The following is a 24,827-nucleotide window of genomic DNA, read 5'->3' as shown; positions in this document are numbered from 1 at the left end:
TAGCCACCTTCCTCAGCAACAGTACTAATTGTGTTTCCCTCAGTTAGTCACATCCCAGGTGTGGATTAGCCCAGGTGAGGTGTGTGTGCCCACCAGCGCCCAAGCAGCTATGGACTTACCTCACCAATGGCTGGACTGACACCAGCAACGTGGGGAACACGCGAGGTGAGCACGGGGGTGCTGCAAGCCCCCCCGACCCCTCTCCCCTCGCCCGCCTCCACTCCCACAGGCACCTCCCGCGCTCGCCGCTTCCCCTCGCCCTCCCCGGCAGCCGTTAGGCTGCAACAGCGGCCCGGTGCGCGCGGCGGCGCCCGCGGCCGTTGGGCTGTAGCGGCGGCAGACCCCGCGGCGCAGAGCGGGACGCGGCCACGCCGCTCGCCTCGGCGCCGCGCAGGCTCCTCCCTTCGCCCCGCACCGTAACCTGGGCCGGCTGCGGCGGCGCGGAGAGGAGCCGACTCGAGCGCCTTGCGTCGCCGCCGGCACCTGCCGCCTCGCCCGCCGCTCCTGCGCAGGGCGCTCAGGGCACCGAGTCCCGGCGGGGCGAGGCGAGGCGAGGCGAGGCCGGGCGGCGGAGGCCCAGGCCGCCCCGCCGCTCCTGCCTCCCCCCCCTCGGCGGCGGGGCGGGCGCCCCTCGCTTTGTCTCCAGCACTGGCCGCCGGGGCCGCTCACACGGATGCGAGACCCGGTAAGCAGCTGTCGCCTTCCCCGGTCAGGGGAGCGCGGGGCAAGGGGCCATCCCCCATCCCGCCCCCATCCCTCCCCCATCCCTCTGCTTCGCGCCAATGGTCCCTGCGGGCAGAGGGGGAAAGAGGTGGCGCGGCGCCGTGCCGTGCGCGGCCGGGGCGAGCTCCATCAGCTCCGCTGCCCTGGCGAATGTCACCCGTGAGCGATCGGTCCGGCCCATCCCCGCCTCGGGTGTCAGGTGCTGCGTTCCCAGGAGGCCTGTCGGAAATCGCCCTCCTCCAGGCAGGGCGGAACTTTCTGTATGAGCCGCCTCAGGCGGGGTGCGCACTGGGGCGAGGAGGGGAGAGGGAGCAGCTGTTGGTGCGTGGATGCAGCGTGGGCATCGCGGTGTCACTGGCAACTCGCGGGTGTGCGGGGAGGCGGCGGAGCAGCGAGCCTGGGCTGGGTAAAGCTGCTGATTGTACTGCGCCTACAAAAATAGGTGCTTGTAGTGTTCAGAACGTTACTGTGTTTCAGAGAGAAATCGGACTTATAACAGTACTCTATTTGTAAATAATTTCCATATACATGTGAAAGATTATCATCGGAAAAGAAAGTGAGAGAATGTGAAAAAAAAAAAAAGAAATTGTGTTTCTTGGGCATCTGTAACTCTCATAAGCTATTTCTGGTCATGTACCTCATTCTGACTTCTGTAGGATCTAAGGTGTCTCTCTGAAGTGCGTGGAGGAATGTATTTCACTTTTCTCACACATGGATGCACTGTCCTGTTTCAGAAGGGTGGCAAAAAGTCTCTGCTGGGGGAATCCCTCTTGGTTTGGAATTCTTTTTATTTAATATGCACATGGTTCTGAGTGCTTTTCTAAGAAGTCATGGGCAGAAAAAACCCGAGCTTTAAATGAGAATGGAAAATGGTGAGGTTATGAGGTCTTGGATGGACTGTAGTTCCCAGGAAGCTTGTTCCTCAGGCATAAGTTTGCTTTGTGAAAGTTCTGTCTTCATAGAAGTGGGTTTTTTCCTCATTGCAAGCTGAAGTGTTTGGAAGTCCAAAGCTGTAGTTAGCATATATTTGATAAATTGCCTTAGACCATCAGGTCGTAGAAAATGGGATACAGATCCAGGACTTCATGAAATATTCCTAGGAGAATGGAGTTCAAGTTTGTTGTTGTGGATGTTGCTGATGCAATATGTTGGGTTACTGTGTAACAGCTGGATTCTCTGATGTGCTAAATGCATTTCTGCCTGGTATATTGCATGTGTAGATGCTAAAGGTATGAATAACTAAACCAAAGGCCAGTGTTGACAAATCCGGAGTTTTGTAGATCACAGGAGAGCATAGGAAGCATTGCTCCCAAATGCCATATAATTCTGTAGGTGTGAATTTCATGATTATGTTTTTTGTTTATCATAATTTAAATAGCTGTAAGTGCAGGGGGGGTATTTTGTAGTATTATGTTCAAAATAGGGTTCAGTGTCTTGATCAGTCCTGCAATCATGTGTATTACTGGTATTGCTATGGGAATGCTGTGAAGGCATTTCTCATGTGGTTTTCTTTATGTGCACAAGGTGTGCTCAAGGTCAGGCCTTAAGGCATTTCCCGGAAGTTAATCACCAAACTGAGGAAGAGTATAGCTCAAGGTGAGGGGTGTCATGAAATCTTCAACTGCTGAGGGACTGACAAGGTGACTTATACATGAAAACACTGAGCAAATGCTGTATAAAAATAAATATTCAGTGTCTGTTTGCCAGACTTGTACATATAGTGGTTTTTTCCTGTTCTTATCTGACTCCTGAGATTTTATTTCTGTATCAAAGGTTAAAATTCAAATTTGTGTTCTGAAACCTAGTTTGCTGCCTTGTAAGGAAAATCTTTGTCTTTATAATTTTAATAAATATATTGCCATGCCAGAAAACATATTTTCTGGTCATAGTTCAGAAGTATCAGTCCATGAAAGCAAATTACTTGTCTGTACAGCTCCTGAGTGATCCATGTGTAGTGGCTTAGTACTGTCGTTGCATAGGCATCCCTCTTATAAAAATCTGGTATTTTCAATCTTAAAAGGATGATGATACCTGATGGTAATACTGTGAGTCAGGCACCTGCTCAGACACAACCCTTTGCCTACCACTTCCTGCTAGCAGCTCAAGGTGACTCACAGTTCAGCACACAACATTAGGCAGACTGTGGGCTCACTACGTTATCAACATAGAAACTATCTTCCTCTTATAGCACCTCTGAACCACTGTCAAAAGGCTTTTGGAGATGTCTGGCTCTCTCCATTGATATGGAAAGGAGCTTGGACAGGCTGCAGAGATCATTGGACTCATCCTGAAGGGAAAAGCAAATAATTTGGAAATAGGCTCAAAGGTAGCCTGTGCATAGCTTCACTGGGATGAATAGTCTGTTGGCCTGCAAGTATCTAAAATGTTAGCCACAAATCATTGTCCTCAGCTTTGATATTCTGGATAATTCAGCTGCCTTTCAAGCAACCATGTGAACTTACTGTGTTACAGTCAGTGCTGCTATAAGACATGTGCTTACCATGGTCAATCTTAGCAAATTTACAAAAGAGTAATTAAATATTGTAACTATCAAAGTGGAAAAAAATGGCCTAAAGCATACAGAATTCTTCTTGTAGAGCCAGACATTCATTCTTGTTTTATTTTGTTTTTCTCCCCCATCTGCTCATAGGATAGGGCGGGAGGCCAAAGATTTCGTTATGAAATCAACTAACTGTATTATTTTAATATAAGCATCATACTGCAGAAACATGCCAGATTAACTGATAGTTATTTGTACTGGTTGACCACACTCCACCCTGTAGGTAATATCACCGTCAATTTTTTACCTGCACTTTGCTTACTTAACCATTAGTGTACAAAATAATCAGAATCCATTGAACTAATGCCCTAAATTATTTTTTCTAGATTTGAGGCCACAAGACAAGCTTTATTCTTTATAGGTAACTCAGTAGACTTCAGATGAGCTGTGAATTTGTGTGTCAGAAATGTCAATTAAATATAATTCTTTTTTTGTCACCTACATTATGAACCATAATAAGTAAGACAGAATACAAATTTGTCATCAGATTGAAATAGAAATTGATTGTTGCAACTGGTTACTCACCTTTATTAGAGGTTATGGGTCTGAAAGTGCTATAAAATTAAGTAGCAAATATTGCCAGAAAAATCATTACCTTTCATAGGAAGAATGGGAAGGTTCTTAACCCTTGTATCCTAGTGGGATTTGGCTCTGAGAGAAATAGGGCTACAGGCCAAAAAATCTGTGAAACCTGAGGATTTCCAAGGAATCATGCTTTCTTTGTTTCTCAGAAGTCTGTGAAGTGTTGCAAACCTCTGTGCTGATTTTAGCCTCTCATTTGTTTCCCTTAGCAACACAGCTTCTTGTTTACATTGGTGGAAGTTAGTTTTATCAGTGATATTATGTATTGCAGGTATCTCTCTTTTTTCAGTATTTCAGCAGAATCGACAAAGAACAAATTATATAACAACAACTACTTCTTTTACTTCCGCCCTCTTCTGTCTTGCTGTGCCCTGGTACGTGAATTTTGATGGGAGATTGTTGAGGATTTCGTAAAGGAAGGAAATGGCGCTGCTTTTCCACACCACGTCTAGAACATCCTTTTACTGGGTCATTGGAAAGATGCTGTTCTGTGTTGTATAAGTATATTTCAGTAGCTAAGAAGGCTATTGCTTGTAATCCAAGACATTCTAACATTGGTGATACTTTAGCCATTATGTTAAAAATGCTTCTCTGTTGAAACTGAACGATGTTACCAGAAAAGGGAGAGGGAGGGATGGACGGACTGTGTTTTGTTTTGACACAAGAAACCACAAGAGAAAAAACTGTCAGCAGTTCACAGATGCTTGTTTCAATGTTCAATTTTTCCAGTCTGTTTTTCAGCACTTTGTCTTAAAAGTGACTAATATCTTTGTACACAGAGCATATGAATAAATCTGGTAGTGAGCCATCACCTATGTATACAGCTCAAATGCATAAGATTATGTTGTAGTAGCATGGACATACTAGATCTTGACTTCAGAATAGTCTGCATAAAAATGAATGAGAAAATAGGTGAATGTCAGAGTTCTCTGTGCTCTGAAGCAACGGGAAAAGCCTGTAGGTTCTACATTCATATTCTCTGTGGGGAGTAAGAGGCAGGTTTTTGCATGTGTCATGTTGGACATTATCTGCATATTGTAGTGGTTTTTCAGAGTCTCAGCAGACCCAGGAGCAATCTAACTTTATTGATGTTGCTTCTTAATACAGTAATGTTTGTATCCATTCCAAAAGGAAAACTGTCCCTAGAAAACAGCCAGTCAATGATATTCAAGTAGCTACATTAACTAACTGCAATCATCCGAATATTTGCAGAACAACTTTAGAAGACTTCAAATAATTGTTCTATTTTTTTTTTTTTAATTGTGGGAAAACAGACCCTTGAGTCACCCATATTTTCTTTAGAGGAAAATAAAGCTCAGATTTGTGATGTAAGATACAGCACTGAGTGCTGTAACCAGATAGACAAGACTTGGTTTTGGCAGATCTGTGCATGAAGGATCTCCTCCGCACATGATTTCTGCTTCTCAGTACCCAAGCAGGTGAAGATGCTACTGTCTGTATGCTGCTGACACAGTCTGCACAGAGACCTCTAGGCAGTGTGCTGGGAGGCGGGTGGGACTGGTCCTTCACCGTAGATGAAAAAGAGGATATAACCTTGACCCACTTCTAGGAGAGATGATGTATAGCTCAGCAGCTGCCTCTGGGAGCTAGTGAAGCCTGGGAGGTCTTGGTAACGCTGTTTAAATGGAGCCATGGAGCTATGAAGCTATTATGAACTGTTATTAAGACAGGCTTTTCTAGAGTCTGGCTTAGTAGCTCCTACTATGAAGAGCAACTTCTCTGCTGAAAGATGTGGGGTTCTCAGCCAGTGGCTCCTGGCAGTGCTTCTTTTCATTGAAAGGCCATTCTGTTGGTTTTGGTTGACTGATTTTTTTTTTTTTCTTTTTTTCTCTGCACAAGAGAATGATCTTGCCATGACATTCAGTGCTTTGTTGTTTTTTTCCAGAAAAGAGTGCTTACTATACTAGCTGAATCACTTGCTGTAACAGTGAATGGTTGTTTAAGAAAACCATGTTGACAGATGAGCATGCTCTTTCTTTTTGGAGAGAACCAACAGAAGGCAGTCTGCTATTTAGACTGGGGCTTAGCATATTTTATGTCAAATCCAAGTGTGTGTATAAATGATCATGTGCTATGCCAATACATGGCCTGGCATTTCAAAAAGAACTGAATGAATTAGGTTTCTCTATTTCTAACCTATTTTTCAACACATTCATTTGAACACCCACTTCAAAGTAAAGAAATACAGGTGTCTGCATCATGAGTGACTTACTGGCATGAAGCAGTCCTTTTATCTTCATCTGTCAATCACTGGATGTGCCCTATATCAAGTTTGTTCAGACAGTTTGGTTCCATTATGGGTAATGAAAAGGTGTTTTTTGCACTTGCTAATTTGGCTATTTTAGTGAGGACTGACCCCTTTATGGTTCAAGATGCATTTATATTCTAGGATTCTATAGTCATCACACTTCCTAGTGCAGTAAAACAGAGTATTACTGTTTAAACTTCTCATGATTAATATTAAAGTAAGCTTTTCCTTAGCATGGGATGAATGCAGAACAGTGCTCTGGAGAGCAGTTTGTAAAAAGCAGAACTATGCCAATTTTTAGCTCCTATATTAGCAAATATTTCTAGAAATACTATAAGGATCCTGATCCCAATGAACTGAAATTAATTATTTTTATGAGAACCACATCTGGGCTTTACATTTCACCAAAATATCAAACAAAAGGATGAGTATTTCTGAAATAAGAAATGCATAGTACTTCTGCCCCAAGTCCCTGTTATTTTCAACGCAGATTAAGCTGTAAATGAAAAAAAGTGCTTTGGAAAATTTTACCAATGATCCCTTTAATGTAGTTTTCTAGTAAGACCAGTAGTCAAAGTATTGGCAAATGTTGCTGACAGCACTGACGTCAGTGTGTTATGACTAATTCCCTTGGAATTTAAAAATATGCTACAAAGGGGAAACTAATGTTTCAAAGTAACTAGTGCCACAATGTTTCAAGTGCCACAATGTTTCAAGGTAAAGGATGTTACAATGCAACTAATGTTACAAGTTGAAATTAACTAGTGCCACAATGTTTCAAAGTAAGGGATGTTACAATGCTACTAATGTTACAAGTTTGAATTAACTAGTGCCACAATGTTTCAAGTGCCACAATGTTTCAAGGTAAGGGTTGTTACAATGCTACTAATGTTACAAGTTCAAATTAACTACTGCCACAATGTTTCAAGGTAAGGGATGTTACAATGCTACTAATGTTACAAGTTTGAATTAACTAGTGCCACAATGTTTCAAAGTAAGGGATGTTACAATGCTACTAATGTTACAAGTTTGAATTAACTAGTGCCACAATGTTTCAAGGTAGGGGATATTACAATGCAACTGATGTTACAAGTTTGAATTAACTAGTGCCACAATGTTTCAAAGTAAGGGATATTACAATGCTACTGTTACAAGTTCAAATTAACTACTGCCACAATGTTTCAAGGTAGGGGATGTTACAATGCTACTAATGTTACAAGTTCAAATTGACTACTGCCACAATGTTTCAAGGTAGGGGATGTTACAATGCTACTGTTACAAGTTCAAATTAACTACTGCCACAATGTTTCAAGGTAGGGGATGTTACAATGCTACTAATGTTACAAAGTGGAAACTAATGATTAAACTAATAGTTATTGAAGTTAGGCAGTTACTTGTTTATAAACCTGAAAAGCTCATTCAACATTTAAAAACCTCTTCTGAAGAACGGAAGAAGGAAAAGCAGCCTCAAGATGATGATAAGGAGTTGAAATTCAGTCCTTATGCTCTGTAGTCAACTTGTTTCTGGGAGGCACTGGTGCTCTGAGCTCCTCTTTGGGGCTCTCTTCTCTAGAAAGTTTAAGCAGCACGACTCTCGCAGGGGTACTGCCAGTCACTGTGCGCATCCTGGGGCAGAGCATGGTCCTGCTTGGCTTCATTGTCTTTGCTGGTCCGGTCGTCTCACACAGTCAGGTTATATCAATGAAGGACATTTCAGAGCCTGTCATAGGAATGCATGAAGACTAGCATGAGCTCTTTCTGCCCAGCCTGTGAGCTGGATCACCACAAGACATTGGAAACATAAACTGTGTAACTTAAATAGTTCATACTGCACTTGAGCTAATAAGCCTTGCGGTGCAGCCATGTGTACCGCCTCTCGCTATCACTGAGCACGGTTACGTAGCTTGCAAACTTAGCTGGGTCATGTCTCTTGGGCTCCGAGCATAGGCAGAGGGGCTCTTGTTTGTCCACATCCATCCATCCTGGGAATTGTTTGAAACATGCCAGCATGCAGCGAACTGTGAGGGCATTGGAGAATTTGTGATGAATTATGATATTATACCTCTCAGAAAACCATGAGAGTTTGTGTATGCATTCTCCAGATCTTCTCGTACATCTCTATCATATTAGCCTACTCTTGAGGTACTTGATACGTCTTGATATGCATATTCTATCTTCAATTACTATTATTTGCATATACTTTTAAGGTAAAATTGCTCTCTCTGATTTTCACTTCCCTTGTGAAGGTACTTGGTAGCATGCTTGTTAGCTTGAACAGAAAGTATGACTTTCAATGTCATTTAAAATGCTGGTTTTCTCACTTTGCTCTATTTTCTGTGGCTGAAGGCCTTTGATTTAATAAAGCTGCATTTTACAAAGGATTAATGCATAGTATAATAAGCTGGATCATATAGGAAAACAAGTGGGTTTTGAGGAGGAAATGGGATTTGAAGTGCCATTACAAATAAAATCAAGAAAAGTTTCTTAACTGTTGAATGGATGTTATATTCTTATATTCTGATTATGACTCTCAGAAAATTCATCATTAGAAAAAGCTTGATTTGCATGCTAAATGTCCAGATATTTCTTATTAATCTAACATTACCTAAGTCCATCTAAGATAGTTGGAGTGCCTAAAATTGTAAAGCAGAAAAATGCGTCTTTACTTTCAGAATTTAGAGCACTTTACACTCCAATAGACTAAGGCAGCTCCAAGCTAGTGTTGCTACTTATCCTCTGTGGTTGGGGTTGGAGTGTAGTTCACTGTATTAGCATAACTGTGCTGTGTATTTGAATATAATTAGTTTCAGTTCCACACAGAGGTTTGAATTTCTCTTTGCCCTTGTAGAGTGAAATGTAAGTGTATTTCCAGAAGACAAAGAGTCACTCATCAGGACTGGGCAACTCTTGTAGACACTGTATAAGCTCTTAGGGTGCATTTTCAAAGCCAGCTCATATCAATCTAGGACAGCACTGCCTTGGAAAGGAGCAAGTCTTGCTGTTTTGCTGGCTTCATGTTTCTGCCTCCTTCCTTGCATTCTGAGTTTGAGAAGGAAGTAATTAATTTTAAAAGTCCGTTTGATTTTAGTTTGGATCAGCTACAACTTGCCTTGAAGTCACTGGTGTCAATGAAGTGGGAGTACAAAGAAGTATGGTGGGGTGAGGGGAGCCCCTTGGGCAGTACCATGGCCTTCCACCAGCTGAAGGTGATTGTGACGCTGTGTCATGAGGAACATTATGCACAGAGGCATTTCAGGGAACTGGCAGACATGTGCCGGTGTGGTGGTGTTTTTAGTAAAGCTTAACTTTCTGCATTTTGACCATTTATAATTCTGGCCAGTGTGTCCACATGTTAAGGATAATATATTGGAGTGCAGTCATAAGACAGCCCACGTTCTTTTTAGATTTTTTTTTTCTAATTATGCTGCCACATATAATAGCTAGTATACTTGAGTCATATTTGACATTTTTGTAAGAGCGATACAAATTTATCCTAGTAGTTCTTCTTTATTTACAGTGTCTGGTTTTTAATATGCTCCTGAAGCTAAATTTAAAGAGTCAGTTTCCTGTTTTATTTACAGTGATGCTTCTGCTAAGCTCTTGCACTGTGGCTTGGCTTGTGGTCTCTGCAGAGCTTCTTCATCCTTTCAAAGCTCTGACACAACTTTGAGGAAGTGTGAGTTTCTGCTGTCACCAGATATCTCCTCTTTAAAATACCTGGTATTACACAGTTTTGGTTTTGTTTTGGTTTTTTCTTATTATTTTTAATTCCTCTTTAGGTTAAAAAAAATAATAAAAAACTAAAAAAATCTCTGAACTAACTTATATTTAAAACTTTAATATCCTTAGAGGCAACCAAGATGAGAAATGTTTGCAAGTAAAGGGTTCCATGATGTCTTCCTGTGCCAGTTCCAAAGATATTTTGGCTGGGGGATGCCATAGGCTTCTTCAGCAAAGACCTCTTTGGGAATACTGCCTCCCAAAAAAACCAAACCAAAACACCGATTGGTGGCTTTTGTGTTTCCCACTTGCTGCGCTAACATTTTTTCAGCATGTGCTTACCAGCTAGGCTGAAAGTCTTCAAGGTGTGGTAATAGTTGAAAGAAGCATATGATCCATATCCCATGTCCTCGATAGGGAAGCATTTCAAGAGCATCGTCTTTAGTGTCCATTTCCTCACTAGATTTTGGAGAAAGTCTGTAAGGGAGAAAGTGCTTGAAAAGCAATTTTCTTGCTCAAAAGCTGCTAATTGAAATATGGAATCAAATAGAAAAACATTTCTGCACCCTTTACTTCTGAACAATTTTTTTTACAAGTTGAATGACTAGAATATTTTGCAGTTTGTCATACTCGGATGCATACTTTAGACCAAAACAAGCCTTCCATTCAGCTATCATAGATCTCCCAGTTGCTTCTAGAGGAAATAAAATAAAAATAATAATAAAAAAATTCACAAGTGATGGATAAGTGAGTGAATAAATGTTTTTGAAACATGCTTTTTAGGTCTCAGATTTTTTTTTTAAATTGTTGTGTCTGAGCCACACAGAATGTATGAATGCAGTCTCTTATGGGAGATTTTATTTCTGCTTAGAATCTGAACCGCAGGGGCAGAAGACTGACGTGAGCTCCGTGCTGGCCAAGCATTTAGCCCTCTCCTTTCACAGTCTACCACATCTAGAGTAGTTCAGCTGAAGAAGGGTTTCAGGTGGAACTAGCCATAAGGCAGTATGTTTCTTGGTGTAAGCTAAAGCACAAATATTTAATTGCTGTGGTCCCATGAGGCTTTTCTGCAGTCCATGAACAGGCAATGAATATGCTCTCCTGCCAAGCTGATCATTTACACCAGAGCTCCATGTATGTAAAATTAAATTGTTTAGAGAACTGTTTCCATTAGCACTGCCACCACAACTTATGTTGATGTCTTCAGTGTATAAGCCATGCTTCTTTTTTTTTTTTTTTTAAATTGTGCAAGCATTTTGAATACCTTACTTTGAAAAAAGCAAGTCTTGAAACTGAATTCACAGACCTGTGATGTACCTGATGAGAATAATAATCTTCAAAATGGAAAACATGGGTATAACGTCAAGCAAGAACATATCTATTGAGATTGGGAGATCATACATAAAAGCAGAGTAAGACTGAGTTAATAAAGTGGAATGAGTATACCAGTAAGGGCTTTTACAAGTAAACCAGGATGATTCTGAGTATTTTAGAGAAAGTATGTTACTTAAATAAGTTTAATTTCTCCTGTAATACTTGCACTAGTTGTTCAAATTAAAGACTGATCTAATAGATACTGTTAGTTTTGGGGCGAAAATGAGGAAGACCCAAATACAGAAATCAGTACTTGAGAAATGCAGCCAGCTAAAAACACATTAGTGTTGTTTTTCTCTAACCTGAGTCCCCTGGCTTCTAGAGAGAGGAGTGCTGAGAAAATATCTTTGTTGAACCCACTCTATGCTTTTACAAAAGCATAAAACATGTTTATTGTGATATATGAAGTATCTTTGACAGTTAGGATCAAATCTGTTTAGATTGAGTGCACAGAAGTGAAAAACCACATTAGGAGCTTCATTTTCATATTTCCAGTGTAATTTAAATAATTCATCTCCCTTTCAGGGGTTTGTTAGTTTGGTTGGTTTTGGGGAGGTTTTTTTGCTTGGGTTCTTTTTTTTTTTCTTTTTTTTTTTCTTTGGGGGGGGATTTGTTTGGGTTTGGTTTTTTTTTTTTTTTTTTTTTGCTGATGACCACAACATGTCTAAATATTTGTCTTTACTTGTTCAGAGCTGTGCAAGAAGCAATTACTATCAGTTGATTCATCACATCAGAGTTCATTGTATTTTAAGTATTATTGAAGTCAGCAAGCTGTGCAGATTGAACATGTGGTGCTTGAAATATTTTCTCTGCTTTATATTACTCATATGAGTTTGTGTGCTAAGTTTTATTTTTAATTGTAGGCTTAGCAGGAAAAAAAGATGCCAGATTCACACAGTTTATAAATATGTTTGTCAAAACATATGCTCAAGGAAACATGGACTCTGATTAGTTTTTGACCCTTTTTTTCACTTAATGCTTGAAAGTTGGGGGTTTTGAACTTGCTGTAAGTATTGTAAAAATAATTAGTTATATTGTGTTCTAATCCACTGTAGTAACATTAGAACAAGTCGGCTAGTCCACAACTGTCCTCTAAGCCCCCATACATTCTCATTTTAAATTCTAGATGCCTGGTAAATTTTAGATTATTATTAAATATGTAAGTACTGTGATACTAAAGTAATGAGGTTGCAGGCATGCAAACTTACGTGACATTTGAATATATTTCTAATCTGAATGACTCGTCATGTTTTTTCCAGCACACGACCACAATCAACATATCTATGTTCAAGTTTCCCTTGGGCTAAGAAACCCTGAGACTGCTTGCTGCAAATATTGAGTGCTGGATTGATACTGCCCTTTGCAGTCAGATGGAGACTTTGGAGGAAAAGAGCGATCTCCTTGGTTTGCAGACAGAGAACAGCATGGAACAACCATTCGCTGTTAGCTCGTTGGTATGTATTACGAAGAAATGCTTTAATGGCTTGGCACTCTCTTTCAAGTAGGAAACAATTCAAGAGAGCTGTACAGCAGTGTTGGCTGTCAGGCACAAGGGTCTTTTCCTGCATGTTGCCAGTTCCTCCCACATTCTATCTGATGGTTTTGTTGGAATTTATTTTATTTCTATATATGTGATTTATGAGGTTTTAGCTTGTTTCAGTGATCAGGTTTTTAAGAAGTTGAAGTGAAAGAGTAAAAATTTTCATCAAAGTAAGAGGAAACAACTTGCAGTAGCCATTTATTTAGCCACTGAACAGGAAGGTAATGATTATAATAAACAGCTATGCTTCTTCTTCAGTAGAGTTAGTTCTAACTTCGTAGGCTTTAACTGCCTCATTTGAAACTGGAAATGAATGTTTCAAGAGAACTATTGAATGACCAGGGACACTTCTTGCTCTTTGTTAGCTGAACTATACCCTGCAGTCATACCCTATACATCATGTAATAGGAGTCTGAGTATTCAGGCCCTCCACCAAATTATTTCAATAACTAATAAGGCAGAACCTTATAGAATTTTATGTGTGGGAGATTCTAAAGAGGGCACGCTTTGTGCTGCCTTTGATAATTTCTACAGGGGTTTACTTGATTTTATCTTATTTCTTTTCTGGGATGTTTTTGTAGTTTGAAGATTTGGGGGAGGGGAATAAGATCACTTCTTCTTTGTAATTGCAATCACAATTTATTTGCAATTGAGAAACATGTTGCAGTGTTTCAACTGTGGCTAGCAGTGGGGAAATCAATGCCTATTTTGAAGAAAAAAAGCTGAAGATTTCCCTTGAGTTTCTTCATCGAGATCACTTCCTGAAAGTGAAGCGTAATATCTGGTTCTCTTTGCTAATTTCTCTGTTCTTTTTCAGAAGAAGCTAGTAGCTATTCCTGACCATACAGATGTCTCTGTGACCCCAGAAGAGAGAGTACGTGCCTTAAGCAAACTTGGCAGCAACATCACAATCAATGAAGATATCACTCCACGTCGTTACTTTAGATCTGGAGTAGAGATGGAGCGAATGGCGTCAGTATATATGGAGGAGGGAAACCTGGAGAATGCTTTTGTTTTTTATAATAAGTTCATAACGTAAGAAACTATTTGTAGTCATTACAGCTTATAATTCTGAGTAAACTGAAATTAAGAGTTGTGGTGAAAACAAGGCACCCCTTTGGATTAGGAGAAAAATGTTTAGTGTCTTCTTGCAGAATAGCTTTATTCTTTGAAGATCTTTAACCACAGACTTCGTTATCATTTCATCTCAGCTGTTAGTATAGTAATCCTATCCATCTATTAACTGTCAGGTGTGAACTACCCTAACATACAGTAGTTTAAGTTTACTGTACCAGGCTATACTATCAGCAATGTTTCCCACAGATTATTCTGTATCTATCAGCATGTTGTTTAAATACAGTGCAGGGCCTAAAAAGCAATGTTTAGGTAAGATTTCTGAGCTTTTAATAGTAATCTCTATGACCTTCTGCCAATCTTAAAGATTGTAGTATTGCACAGCACTTAAAAACATGGAAAAAATGGCATTTTGCCTCTGTTTACTTTTCTTTCCCAAAAGGATTAAGTATAATTTATTGCTTCTTACAGAAATAAAAGCAAAATCCACAATATACGTATATTGGATGATTAGTCTCCCCACCCAAAAGAAACCAAATCCAGACAGTTTTCATTACAAGTCTCAAAGTAGGCAGCTGAAAAATATATCAGTGGCAGACTTAAACTTTTTAACTAGCTAGTTTTGCTGTAGGATTGATTGTTTTGGCTTCTTACTTCTGAAAGGCTATTTTTTTAATATGCATATTTTAAAACTTTTATAATAGGAGACCTTATCCACACCCCCCCCCCGCCCCCTTTTCTTCATAGTCTGAAAGCTAACCCAAATCTTTCTTATTCCACTTAATTTTAAATGTATGTATCTCTATAAAAAGAGGGTCTGGAGGTGAACATTGCACAAATTGCTGAAAGAATGATAGCAGCTGTGTATTCCAAACTCTTTGCAGCTGAATGTTGCCATAATTGAGATGTCTGGGTAGGTTAATAATACTGCAGTTAGCTGTGCAGCTTGGTCTGGTAAAAATAACTGCTTTAATGGTAGCCAGTATTGCATTCTGGACTTCCCATTTAAGATTCAGCATTTCAGCTAAGGACAGATAAAGACAGTAGAAATAGGATTTATTAACACTGGCTAGGGTGTAAGGTACTTCTGAAGGCTATTTTTAGGTGCTGGCTCCTAGTTAGTCCTTTTTTAACCCAACCTAGTACTAATGAAAAATGAAATATATTCAGATGTAGAAAATAATGTCCTATCGTTACCCTATGTGTCTCATGCAAGTCTATACAAGAATTTAAGTGCTACTTTAAACAAATGTATAGAAACCTGCTCCAAATCATCTGGAATTCAGTGTTTAACAGTTATGTGACACTGATTTTTTTGCCATCATAAAAGCTATTGTGGATATTCCTCTGGCTATTGAGGCAAAACACATACATGTTTAATTTTCTAGGTTGTTTGTGGAAAAGCTACCCAGTCACCGAGACTATCACCAATGTGCAGTACCAGAAAAACAAGATATTATTAAGGTAGGGTTATGGTTTCCTGGCCTTTAAGAAATGTTTCCCCCAGAATCTCTCCATTTTTCCTAGCACTCCTTTTTCACAAGTACACATATAGCCCATGGCAGCCACCACAGTTTGAATTTCTGATACTTTTCTCCACTAGTCATTCATGTTTTGTTTTGGTTTAATCACTTGATCATTAATAAAATTATCATTCTAAAAGGTGAACAAGAATGGTCTCTGAATGAGTTGGTAGACTGTTGGAAACCCAGATACATCTATTTCTGAAAGTTTACATATTAAAAATACACTAATTCAACAGTACTTAGAGTTTGATTCTGGTCCCAATTACATGAGTGGCTAACGGTCCAAACTGACTATTGCAAACAGAGGGGAGAGAGATGTGTGGCATTACCGGTGTCTGTGCAGTATTTGCTTACCCTGCTAAATAATCAAAATATATTTTTTTGCTTTCTGTATTACCAACTATGTATTTACATAGTTTTCACCAGATTTTTTTTTCCTCCACTTGTATACAAAATAGTTTTACTTTTTTTTCTCTTGCTAAAAGAGAAATTTCAAATACAACCTTATACTGAGCTTAAAACATCTGTAATAGTCCATCAAGAATTGTTAGAATAAACATAAGTGTCTCTTGCTTCATGCTGCCATGTTTGCATGCTTTCTCTACTGTTAAAGCTGAATAATGTTATATTCAAAACCAAAATGCTTCATGCCAAATTTTTGACTGTGGCCTACAATCTAGGAAAACATCCCTCTAATGTGCTCCCTCCCACGGCACTCAGTAGGATTAAGCACATGGCCTCTTTCCCTCTCCTGCCTACAGCCTCTAAATTATTTTGTAGTAGTCTCTGCATCAGCAGCAAACATTGAGCATTGTTTTTGATTTACAAAACAAAATTGTTTTGTCTGCTGGGGCTGTCACAGGAAACTACATGTGTAGCTATCCCTGTAAATAGACTTTTTTTTTTCTCTCCCCACCTGGAAATGGGCATATTCAGTCATATTTCTGTCCAGGAAGTCCCAGAGAAAAATGTGATGATCCTACCTGAAACATTGGAAGTTGGACTTAGCTTTTTTTAATAAATTACACCTACAACAAAAATATTAGTCATCACACACACCTATTACACAAAACAGAGAGAACAGATTGCTAGAAAAAGGACTAATCTTTCCTTGATATAAGAAGTAGTAGTGTCACAGCTTTTACTGACATGAATTAATACAGCTTTATTGAAATCAGAGTACTATAAAAGTTTCAGAAGCTGATGATTTAGTGTGTATTTCTTCCTTTCTTTCCTGGGACAAGAGCAGTATTTTGTATTATTATTTTGTATTTTTTGAAATCTGTATTACAGATGAGTTTGCTTTCCAGGTGGTTCTTTCAAAAAATAAAAAATAATCTTTTCTATCTTTTTCCCCCACCACAAAGAAATTGAAAGAGGTGGCATTTCCACGGACAGATGAATTGAAGAGAGATCTTTTAAAAAAATACAACTTAGAATATCAAGAATACATGCAAAACAAAGTAAGTTTTATATGGTTATTAAATTTTTTGTACAAATATTTTTTCTATCATCAGAACAAAATCTTCAAAATTAAGCAATAAAATGCTAGTTCTAAAGAACATAATAATTTCACAGGCTGCTTAGAATTACTTTTCACTTCTCAGAATCTAATTGATTGGTCATTTGAAAATAAGTAATGCAAGTGTGTGCTTGGAAATAAACGTGCTGTGACATTTACATAATAACAGTCTATGAATATCTGAATAGTCTTGAGTATGCTCCAGTTTTGTTTCATAAAGACGATACTGTTCAGACACTTAGATGAGTATGTGGAAAAAGTTGCTTGGCTCCAAATGTGCCTGAGTTTGAACTGATCCTGTTTGAGTCTTTAAGTAACTGTAAACTACTCCATCTTGTGTATTGAAGTCACTGAAAAAAGGATCTGTAGTTGAAAAACTTGTCAAGGAAAGAAGTCTGAGGAAAACATCTTTTTCTTTCCTTCCTTTAAAATTGACCTAAGGAACTATGAAAAAAACCAACCCAACCCTAAAATAAACACCAAAACCTAAAACACCCCACACCCCATATTCCTGTCACCGATTGGTTTGAGGCTTTCTTTCCTGCTCTGTTTTGTTCATGACATTTAAGAAATGACTTTGCTCTGGTTTCTTTCATTTGCTTCTGGAGATGCTTGATGCTCCCCTTTACCAGGGAGCAGGAAGGGCTGTTGAAACCTGAAGCTTCCCTTGCAGTTGGTGGAACAGCAGGTGACTTGGGGGCAGGGGAGCATAGACTAGGGTGGAGAAAGCTGGGGAGGCTGCACACCAAAGTCAGGTTAAGAAAGCTAAGGAAAATTGAGGAAAAAGTAGCAAGAGAAAATCGACAAACCTATCCAAACAGCAGCAACAAGAAACAAAACAAAATGGATTATGAAATCTACCCTGAAAACCCATGGATATCTTGTTGCACTGCAAATTGTAAGGGCTTATGCTTGTGTCTAGTCTCTTTACCATCAGTGTTCTGAAAAGTGTTTTTCTCATGACTTTATTATAATGGGCAAATGAGGGCAGTGTTATCGCTACTGAAGTAAAACAGAGCACCACAGGTATGCAGATTAGAAGCTTTGTGTTAGGAATGTCTTTCTTGCTGTATTTCCTTCCGTATCATACTACTTTTGGGGATATAGTTGTATTTGCCAGTTCAGCAAACAGGTTCCAAAAGACTTAATTTTTAATGACAGGATTTAATGGTTTTATAAAACAATCAGAATGTTTATTTTCCTTCATCTTTGTAGCTTTTTTTAGTGTTCTGAGAATGTCGCTATTTTGCATATGTTTCAGAACAAATGCAAAACTGAATTTCTGAAGAAACTAGAGCATCAAAAGCTAATAGAGGCAGAGAAGAAACGAATCGCACTTATGCGGCAACAGCAGCTTGAATCAGAACAGTTTCAATTCTTTGAAGATCAACTTAAGAAGCAAGAACTAGCTCGAGATCAGAAAATCAAAGAGAGCATGGTTATGTCTGAACAGATAGATGGAAGTATGCTGTCTTGTATTTCTGTACCAGAGAACAGTTCCTTATCTGCTGCATTGCTTGAGAAAAAAGAGAGGAGTGGCACATCTGGCTGCACTGGACATTCGCCTCCAGTAAACCGGGTCTTAAAGCCAGCAGCTACTTTAAGTGCTGTTCAGAGTAAGTCCATAGATTTATTTTTTTCCCCTTTTTTATTTTATCTGCTTCTTTGCTACTTATAGCAATGCACATATTGCATATGCATATGTATTTATTCGCTGTGAGGGTGTCCATAATGAAATAATCATGAAAAGATCAATGTACACACAACAGTTCCATGTATTTTCTTCATTTTAAGAGAGGAGATTAGCTGTACAGTTTCACATTTTCCAGTTGAGTGCCAGTAGATGGATCTAGAGATTGAGCCTCAGTGTCTGAATCTTGAAATGGACTTCAAAGGAACAGAAGCAGAACCAACAGTGGTTCCTCCTGGAAAGCCTTGGCCTGGGAAATGCTGTCAGCTCACTGTCACCTCAGGGGCAGGCTAGTGAGCGTATCTTATGGGCTGGTGACGTCAGTTTAGGGTGAAGTGCCTGTGCTGTACATTTAGTCTCATTAGAAATCTGTGATGCGGTAAGTATAATTCTTTCACTTGTAATAATTTCCTGTGTATATTTCCTTGTATTTCCTTATTTTAGGGAATTTCACTGTGCAAATGCCTTTTTATCTTTCTCTGCTTGTTTGTTTGTTTGTTTGTTTTCTTCATTAGCTCAATTGGTCGAAGCACTCAGAGGCGTCATTTTGCCCAGGGATCTCTGTCACAAATTTCTGCTGCTAGCGGAGGCAAATACAGTAAGAGGAATAGAGACATGTGGAATTCTCTGTGGAAAACTGGTACAGTTTAACCCTCCCATTTGTACGGGGAAGATGTATTTGATAATGCTGTATTTTCCTGTAATGTATCAACTTCAGAGCAAAAGCAGATCTAAACAATTAGTCTTTAATGTAATTAACTTCATATTATAACATGAGTGGTCACTTCAGCAGCGTGGGCTTGCCTTATTGGGAAAACATCTGATCAAAGTACACTGCTGTCATTATAACCGTAGCAAGATTTTCAGCACGCTGTACAATACAGGCTTTTTCGAGTACTTTCTCTGGCATTCATCTAAGGTAAGTGAGGTTTAGTTACAGGACAATGAAATATAAAGACTGTTAGAATCTACTGGAGTCATCAAATTCATAATGGCACTACAAAAAAGAAGAAAATAGCCCATCAAGCTGTAGAACATCTGATTTTCAGGCTGGGTTTTTTCCTTTGACCTAGAAAACATTTAATGTCCTTTCAGAGTAGGGAAAGATGTCACAGCTGATGCTGACATACAAAGAATTTTAAAGATGATGTATGTCTGAGTGTGTTTGAATTGTATAAAGAGAAAGAATAGCAAGACTAGTGATGTTCCAATTTTCACAGAAAATAATTATGGTATTCTCAAACCTCCTTTTTATCATGTTTTTAATTTTTTTAAAAGACAACCTTTTCACACTGCTATCTGTGAAGATTTCAATCCAAGAATCTCATGTTGTTACTAACGCTTCCTTATATGTTTTCATGATCAAAAGCTAAGGTGTATTTTCAGGTGCAGTAAGTCAGTATAGCTGCACTGGTATCAGTGGAGCTATGCTGCTCTGTTTTAGCTGACAGGCTGACATCTTTCAGATTCTGATTCAGCATTTATTCATTAGTTCATTTGTTCCACTCTAAGTCAATGTTTGTTTTACAGACACATAATGAATTTACTATTACCCATGTAATAGTGCCAAAGCAATCTGCAGGACCAGACTACTGTGACATGGAAAATGTGGAAGAATTATTTGGTATTCAGGATCAGTACGATCTCCTCACTTTGGGTTGGATCCATGTACGTATGAATCATAGACTCTGGCTTTTCTGTATCAGCTCTCCATACTATGCGAAAGAAGTCTTGGAAATAACAAACTAAAGAAATAACTGGAATAATCCAAATTAATTTGCTCACTTAATTCTAATTCTAGTGATGTAAATAAGCGCTAATGTTCTCCACAGATGGGTATTTCTTAATGAAGTTCAGGCGTCCTGTTGACACAATGGGCCTGCTTTTGCCAGTGCAACTTTTGTTTATGTTGATTTAGGGATATTTTATTACTTTTTAATGCCATTTATTTTTCTACTATATTCAAAATTGAGGGGGGGGGGTGTTGTTTAAACTTCATATTACTTTCACTCTCAGGATTTTGGACAATCAAGTCATTTCCCTTTGTCTTGTGCTTCTTTGTTCCACCTTTCTCCCCCCATGATCAGAAAAGTGCTTGTACATCTGGTTGTGAATGTGCCTCCATAAACCTCATACCGAAAAGCCACCCTAACAATGCAGAATCTGGGTTAGTAGGAACTTAAGAAACCAACCTGGGGAAGTACTGATGCTTTTGCTTGTTACAAATTATTGTTCCTTCTTGAATGTATGTCGACCTTGATTTGTAAGAAATATTTCATGATGTTGAGTTTTCCCTTTCTTTTTGTAGACACATCCAACACAAACTGCATTCTTATCCAGTGTTGATCTTCATACTCATTGTTCTTATCAGCTAATGTTGCCAGAGGCCATTGCAATTGTTTGTTCACCAAAGCATAATGAGTGAGTTCTGATTTTTCTAAGTAATATTTAGACATTTTCCCCTGCTTCTTATCATAAAATTTGATCAAATGCAAACAGCACATGTCAACTGGGATGAAGAGCAGAATACTGTATTGTGAGTTTGTTTTCTTTAAGTTGTTTAGACTTACATTCTAGTCAGTCTATATGCACAGTATTGTTTCTGGCTTCTCTCTCCTCCTCCCTCCCAGCCCCAGGTTTTAAATTTTATTTGGTTTTATGGTCTGCCCAACCAAGTGGTAATGACAGGAGCCGTTCTTCTGGAGACCTCATTGCCAGTGCCCTACCATAAACCTATCTTCATTCTGTCTGATGAAGGAAGTGGAGGGATTAGATGTATTTCTCTAGGATGATATGAAAATTGCAGTCTGGGGAGTAGAGGAAAAAGATCGCTTTTTTGATAAGTGCCTATTTTTGTATTTCATAAAATATAACCAATAAGTATCTGGAAAAACCTGGAATTGCGTAACAATTAATGTGAAGGTTTATAATGGAACAGGTTGCCCAGAGAGGGTATGAAGTCTACATCCTTGGAGATATTCAAAACCTGACTGGACATGGTCCTGGGCAGCCTGCTCAAGGTGATTCTGTTGGAGCAGGGGGGTTGGACTAGACAATCTTCAGACGTTCCTTCCAACCTCAGTTTTGTGACTCTGCTTTGGTGTGCTTGGAGTTTCAAGGCCCCAGGGCTGTCTGTTGGTTAGCCTGTGCATTTCTTCAGCCTTTCTTACTGGCCTTCTGCCCCTGTAGATGACTTCTATGAATCCCTTCTGGTTGCCTAACTTCCTATAGGGGCCATTCAGGTAGCAGAGCTGTAAATACAGATTGGGGGGCAAGTGCACGAGCACTAGGCTTTGTAACCCAGAGCATGTCCGCATACCTTTTCAAATCTCTGGTCTTCCAAACTTCTTTTATAGTTTATGCTGATACCCTGTAACTAATTCTAACCTGTTACTCCTATCTGTAACACTTATTAATCAGGTGCTGTCCTGTAGTTATTAGGTATTAACGTTCTTTATGGAAGAGTGGGTTTTCTAATGCTTTATTTAATACTCAAAGTGTTAGATCACACATATGCAGCAGTGGGTTTTCTAGTGCTTTGCATTACTTGATTACAAAAGAGTGGGGAGGATGTGTACTCTCACTATTCATTTACACAGTTAGCTTAGAGGCTGCTCTCTTTTAAGTTGACCCTCTAGAGTTCAGTGGGTGAAATGCAATCCAGTACACAAGTTTCTGTTTTGTTTCTCTTTCTGTATGAACTAGCCTCGGCCCTTAATAGGCTAACCTACCTAATAGCACTGGTACTGTGGTATTTTTTTTTTCTTTTCTGTTTTCCTCTCCCCTTCCCCTCATCATCTCTTCCTTTACAGAAATACAATTCCCCTTGATCTCAAAAACCTTTAAGAATCCAATTCAGCCTTGACTCCTGTGTATCAAAGGTTACTGAGTACCATTCTGTTGTCCTTCTGTTAGGCTAAGCAATTTGCATGTGAAACCTTGGACTTGTATTGGAGCAGTATGTAACAGGAATTTCATCTTTTGCTTTACAGCACTGGCATCTTCAGACTTACTAATGCTGGCATGCTAGAAGTTTCTGCTTGTAAAAAGAAGGGATTCCATCCACACACAAAGGACCCAAGGTTATTTAATGTAAGTATATAATCCAACATGGTTTTAACTATTCAAATTCTTACCCATGGTTCTGCTGTAAGCAGAAATTACATAAGCTTCACACTGGATTTCTTCATAATTCCCCCCCCCCGCCCCATTTTAATAATTCATTACCTTTGTTTCACTGACCAAGGTAGGCATTAGAAGTCTACTTAAGCAGTCAATAACAGCCATGACATGTCACACACTGCCATTCAAGTGGTGGGTAACCAGAGGCAGTTACCATCATCACCACTTTTACCTGCTTTCAGAAAAAGCAAAAGCCACAGTTTCAAATGGGAGTTATTTCCAAGCTCTTCAGTTTTTAAACAAAGAATTCAGTTCATGTCCCCAACTGTAGTGTCTCAACAGAACACCCCAGCTGCTAAAAAGTGCAACTATGAGTAAATTAACCCCATTTCCTTCATTGCCCATAATTTTCCCCTGGCTTCTCCTAAGCTTTTCTCAGTAACTGCCCTATCTTTTGATGCTTTAATAGCATAGTACACTGTAAGTATGGCTGAACAGTATAGTCATTCAGAATTATCAGAAACATCACTGTTATCTGGAAGACAACAATCTTTGCCTTTGAATAATTGAGATTTTTTTTTTAAATGGGGCTCACTTCAAGTACAGAGAATCTCATATAGTTCAAAATAAAATGATCAAATGCAGAGAAGTAATGCTGAAAGACAGTGGAAATTAATTCTTTGTTGTAAGACTCTCAGAATGTCAGTATTACTCCTGAAAAGGAGAGGTTGGAGTTCTTTGTTTTTTTCTATTGTTTTATAGTTGACTGTAGGGATAATGAGATGGTACTCTAACTCTGAAAAATTTGAAGACTTTTGTTCCAGATGGGCTCCTTTCAGTGGTCTTTTACAGGCTTAGTTCATCAGTGAAGCTACTGGCTACTTGAGTTCATTTATAATCATTAGGCACACTGTTAGTATCGCATATCAAACACAAATATCCTTTCAAGTACAATCCACAAAACACATTGATCTTCCAACAAAAACAGTGAGATCACAGCCTCATTTCCTGGAGGAAAAATATCAGGGGTGATAATACAGGAAGCTTCATGAAACCTGACTAAAACAACCCTAATCTGCATTGGTCCTGTTTCTGGTAAAAACTCTTCTCCATAGACCCAATACAAGCTGTTACTTAGTCATGTCTGTGTCTAAAGGCACAATCTAGTTCTAAATGCTTAAAAAAACCCCCATCATGTGGGCAGACATATCTGAAGCCACTGCTTCACTGCTGCCTGTGACGATGGGGTTTGCCTGTGAACAGGCACAGTGACAGGTACAATCTAAGTTGGATAACTAAGCGTAGTATTAAGCAGGCTCAGAAAATTAAAAGGAAACAATAGCCCTCATATGCTATTTTACTGAAACTGATTTCTGTGAGTAATGGGTTCACTCCTTTTGCAGCCATGTACCCACGTGGTTGGGAAAGACATAAAGATAATTGTGCTGGATCTGAGGTGATACGGATGGATGATAGTGATGTTACTATACAAATGGCCAAAACAGAAAAATGGATTCCTGTTTTTCCTACATTTTCAGAAATGACTTTTATATTTATACATTTTAGATTGAATGGTTTGATATTTATTGCTCTAGCCTGTTTTGGAGTTATTTTGTTGCTCTGTCAAGATGGAATTCAGTGGCATTACCCCTGAATCTGTAAACAAATCTCACTTATAAAACACAACAATAAAATGAACTTCAAACAACAGCAACTGTGTTGAAATAAGTAATGTTTCTTTTGTCACTTGGCATTAAGTGCTTTCTGAGAATTAGGGATTTTTAACAGTGTTTGGCTTTTTGTGACTTGCAGCTATGTACCTCTACTGCTTCAGTGAATTTATATTATATGTAATAGAGGCAAATACATCAGTTTAAGTGATTTTTTTTTTCCCATCCTTTTCCCCATTCCATCCTTGTATAGCTCAAATTTTGGCTAAGTTATTAAGCAAAAAAATGCTTAGGAAAACACAAGTCTGTTACCTGAGAGCTGACTCTCATCACCTCATGGAATAGCAGAGATGCAGCAGAGTCACTTAGAGAAATGCGTCTTCTCCAGCAACCCTCTAGTAGAAACTTTTATTTGAAATCAAGTTCTTGCCCTGAAAGGGATTCCCTGGTTCTAT

At 39.1% G+C, this 24,827-nt stretch overlaps 1 protein-coding gene across 3 annotated transcripts; it reads left to right on the top strand.

The window, feature by feature from the left end:
• Positions 1-532: 532 nt before the first annotated feature.
• On the top strand, positions 533-24,402 carry STAMBPL1 (STAM binding protein like 1). Of its 3 annotated transcripts, none has more exons than XM_054832118.1 (11): positions 533-685; positions 12,488-12,682; positions 13,586-13,803; positions 15,231-15,306; positions 16,736-16,831; positions 18,152-18,506; positions 19,096-19,220; positions 20,111-20,248; positions 20,889-21,001; positions 22,573-22,672; positions 24,106-24,402. In XM_054832118.1, the coding sequence occupies exons 2-11, from the start codon at positions 12,599-12,601 to the stop codon at positions 24,160-24,162; spliced, it is 1,362 nt and encodes a 453-aa protein (XP_054688093.1). In that variant the 5' UTR covers positions 533-685; positions 12,488-12,598; the 3' UTR covers positions 24,163-24,402. The 3 variants fall into 3 exon arrangements, with proteins under 3 accessions (XP_054688093.1, XP_054688095.1, XP_054688094.1); XM_054832120.1 differs by lacking the exon at positions 24,106-24,402 and adding an exon at positions 20,668-20,747; XM_054832119.1 differs by lacking the exon at positions 533-685 and adding an exon at positions 1,051-1,129.
• The last annotated feature ends 425 nt before the right edge of the window (positions 24,403-24,827 follow it).

This window comes from Grus americana, chromosome 7 (genome assembly GCF_028858705.1).
Source record: "Grus americana isolate bGruAme1 chromosome 7, bGruAme1.mat, whole genome shotgun sequence".
NCBI classification, from domain to species: domain Eukaryota; kingdom Metazoa; phylum Chordata; class Aves; order Gruiformes; family Gruidae; genus Grus; species Grus americana.
This window is presented reverse-complemented; position numbering and strand designations above follow the sequence as displayed.

Coding starts and splice junctions, on each gene's coding strand:
- STAMBPL1 (XM_054832118.1), top strand. CDS start 12,599: ATGGAGACTTTGGAGGAAAAGAGCGATCTCCTTGGTTTGCAGACAGAG. Junction 15,307..16,735: donor AAAAACAAGATATTATTAAG/GTAGGGTTATGG, acceptor CCCACCACAAAG/AAATTGAAAGAGGTGGCATT. Junction 21,002..22,572: donor TGTTCACCAAAGCATAATGA/GTGAGTTCTGAT, acceptor TTTGCTTTACAG/CACTGGCATCTTCAGACTTA.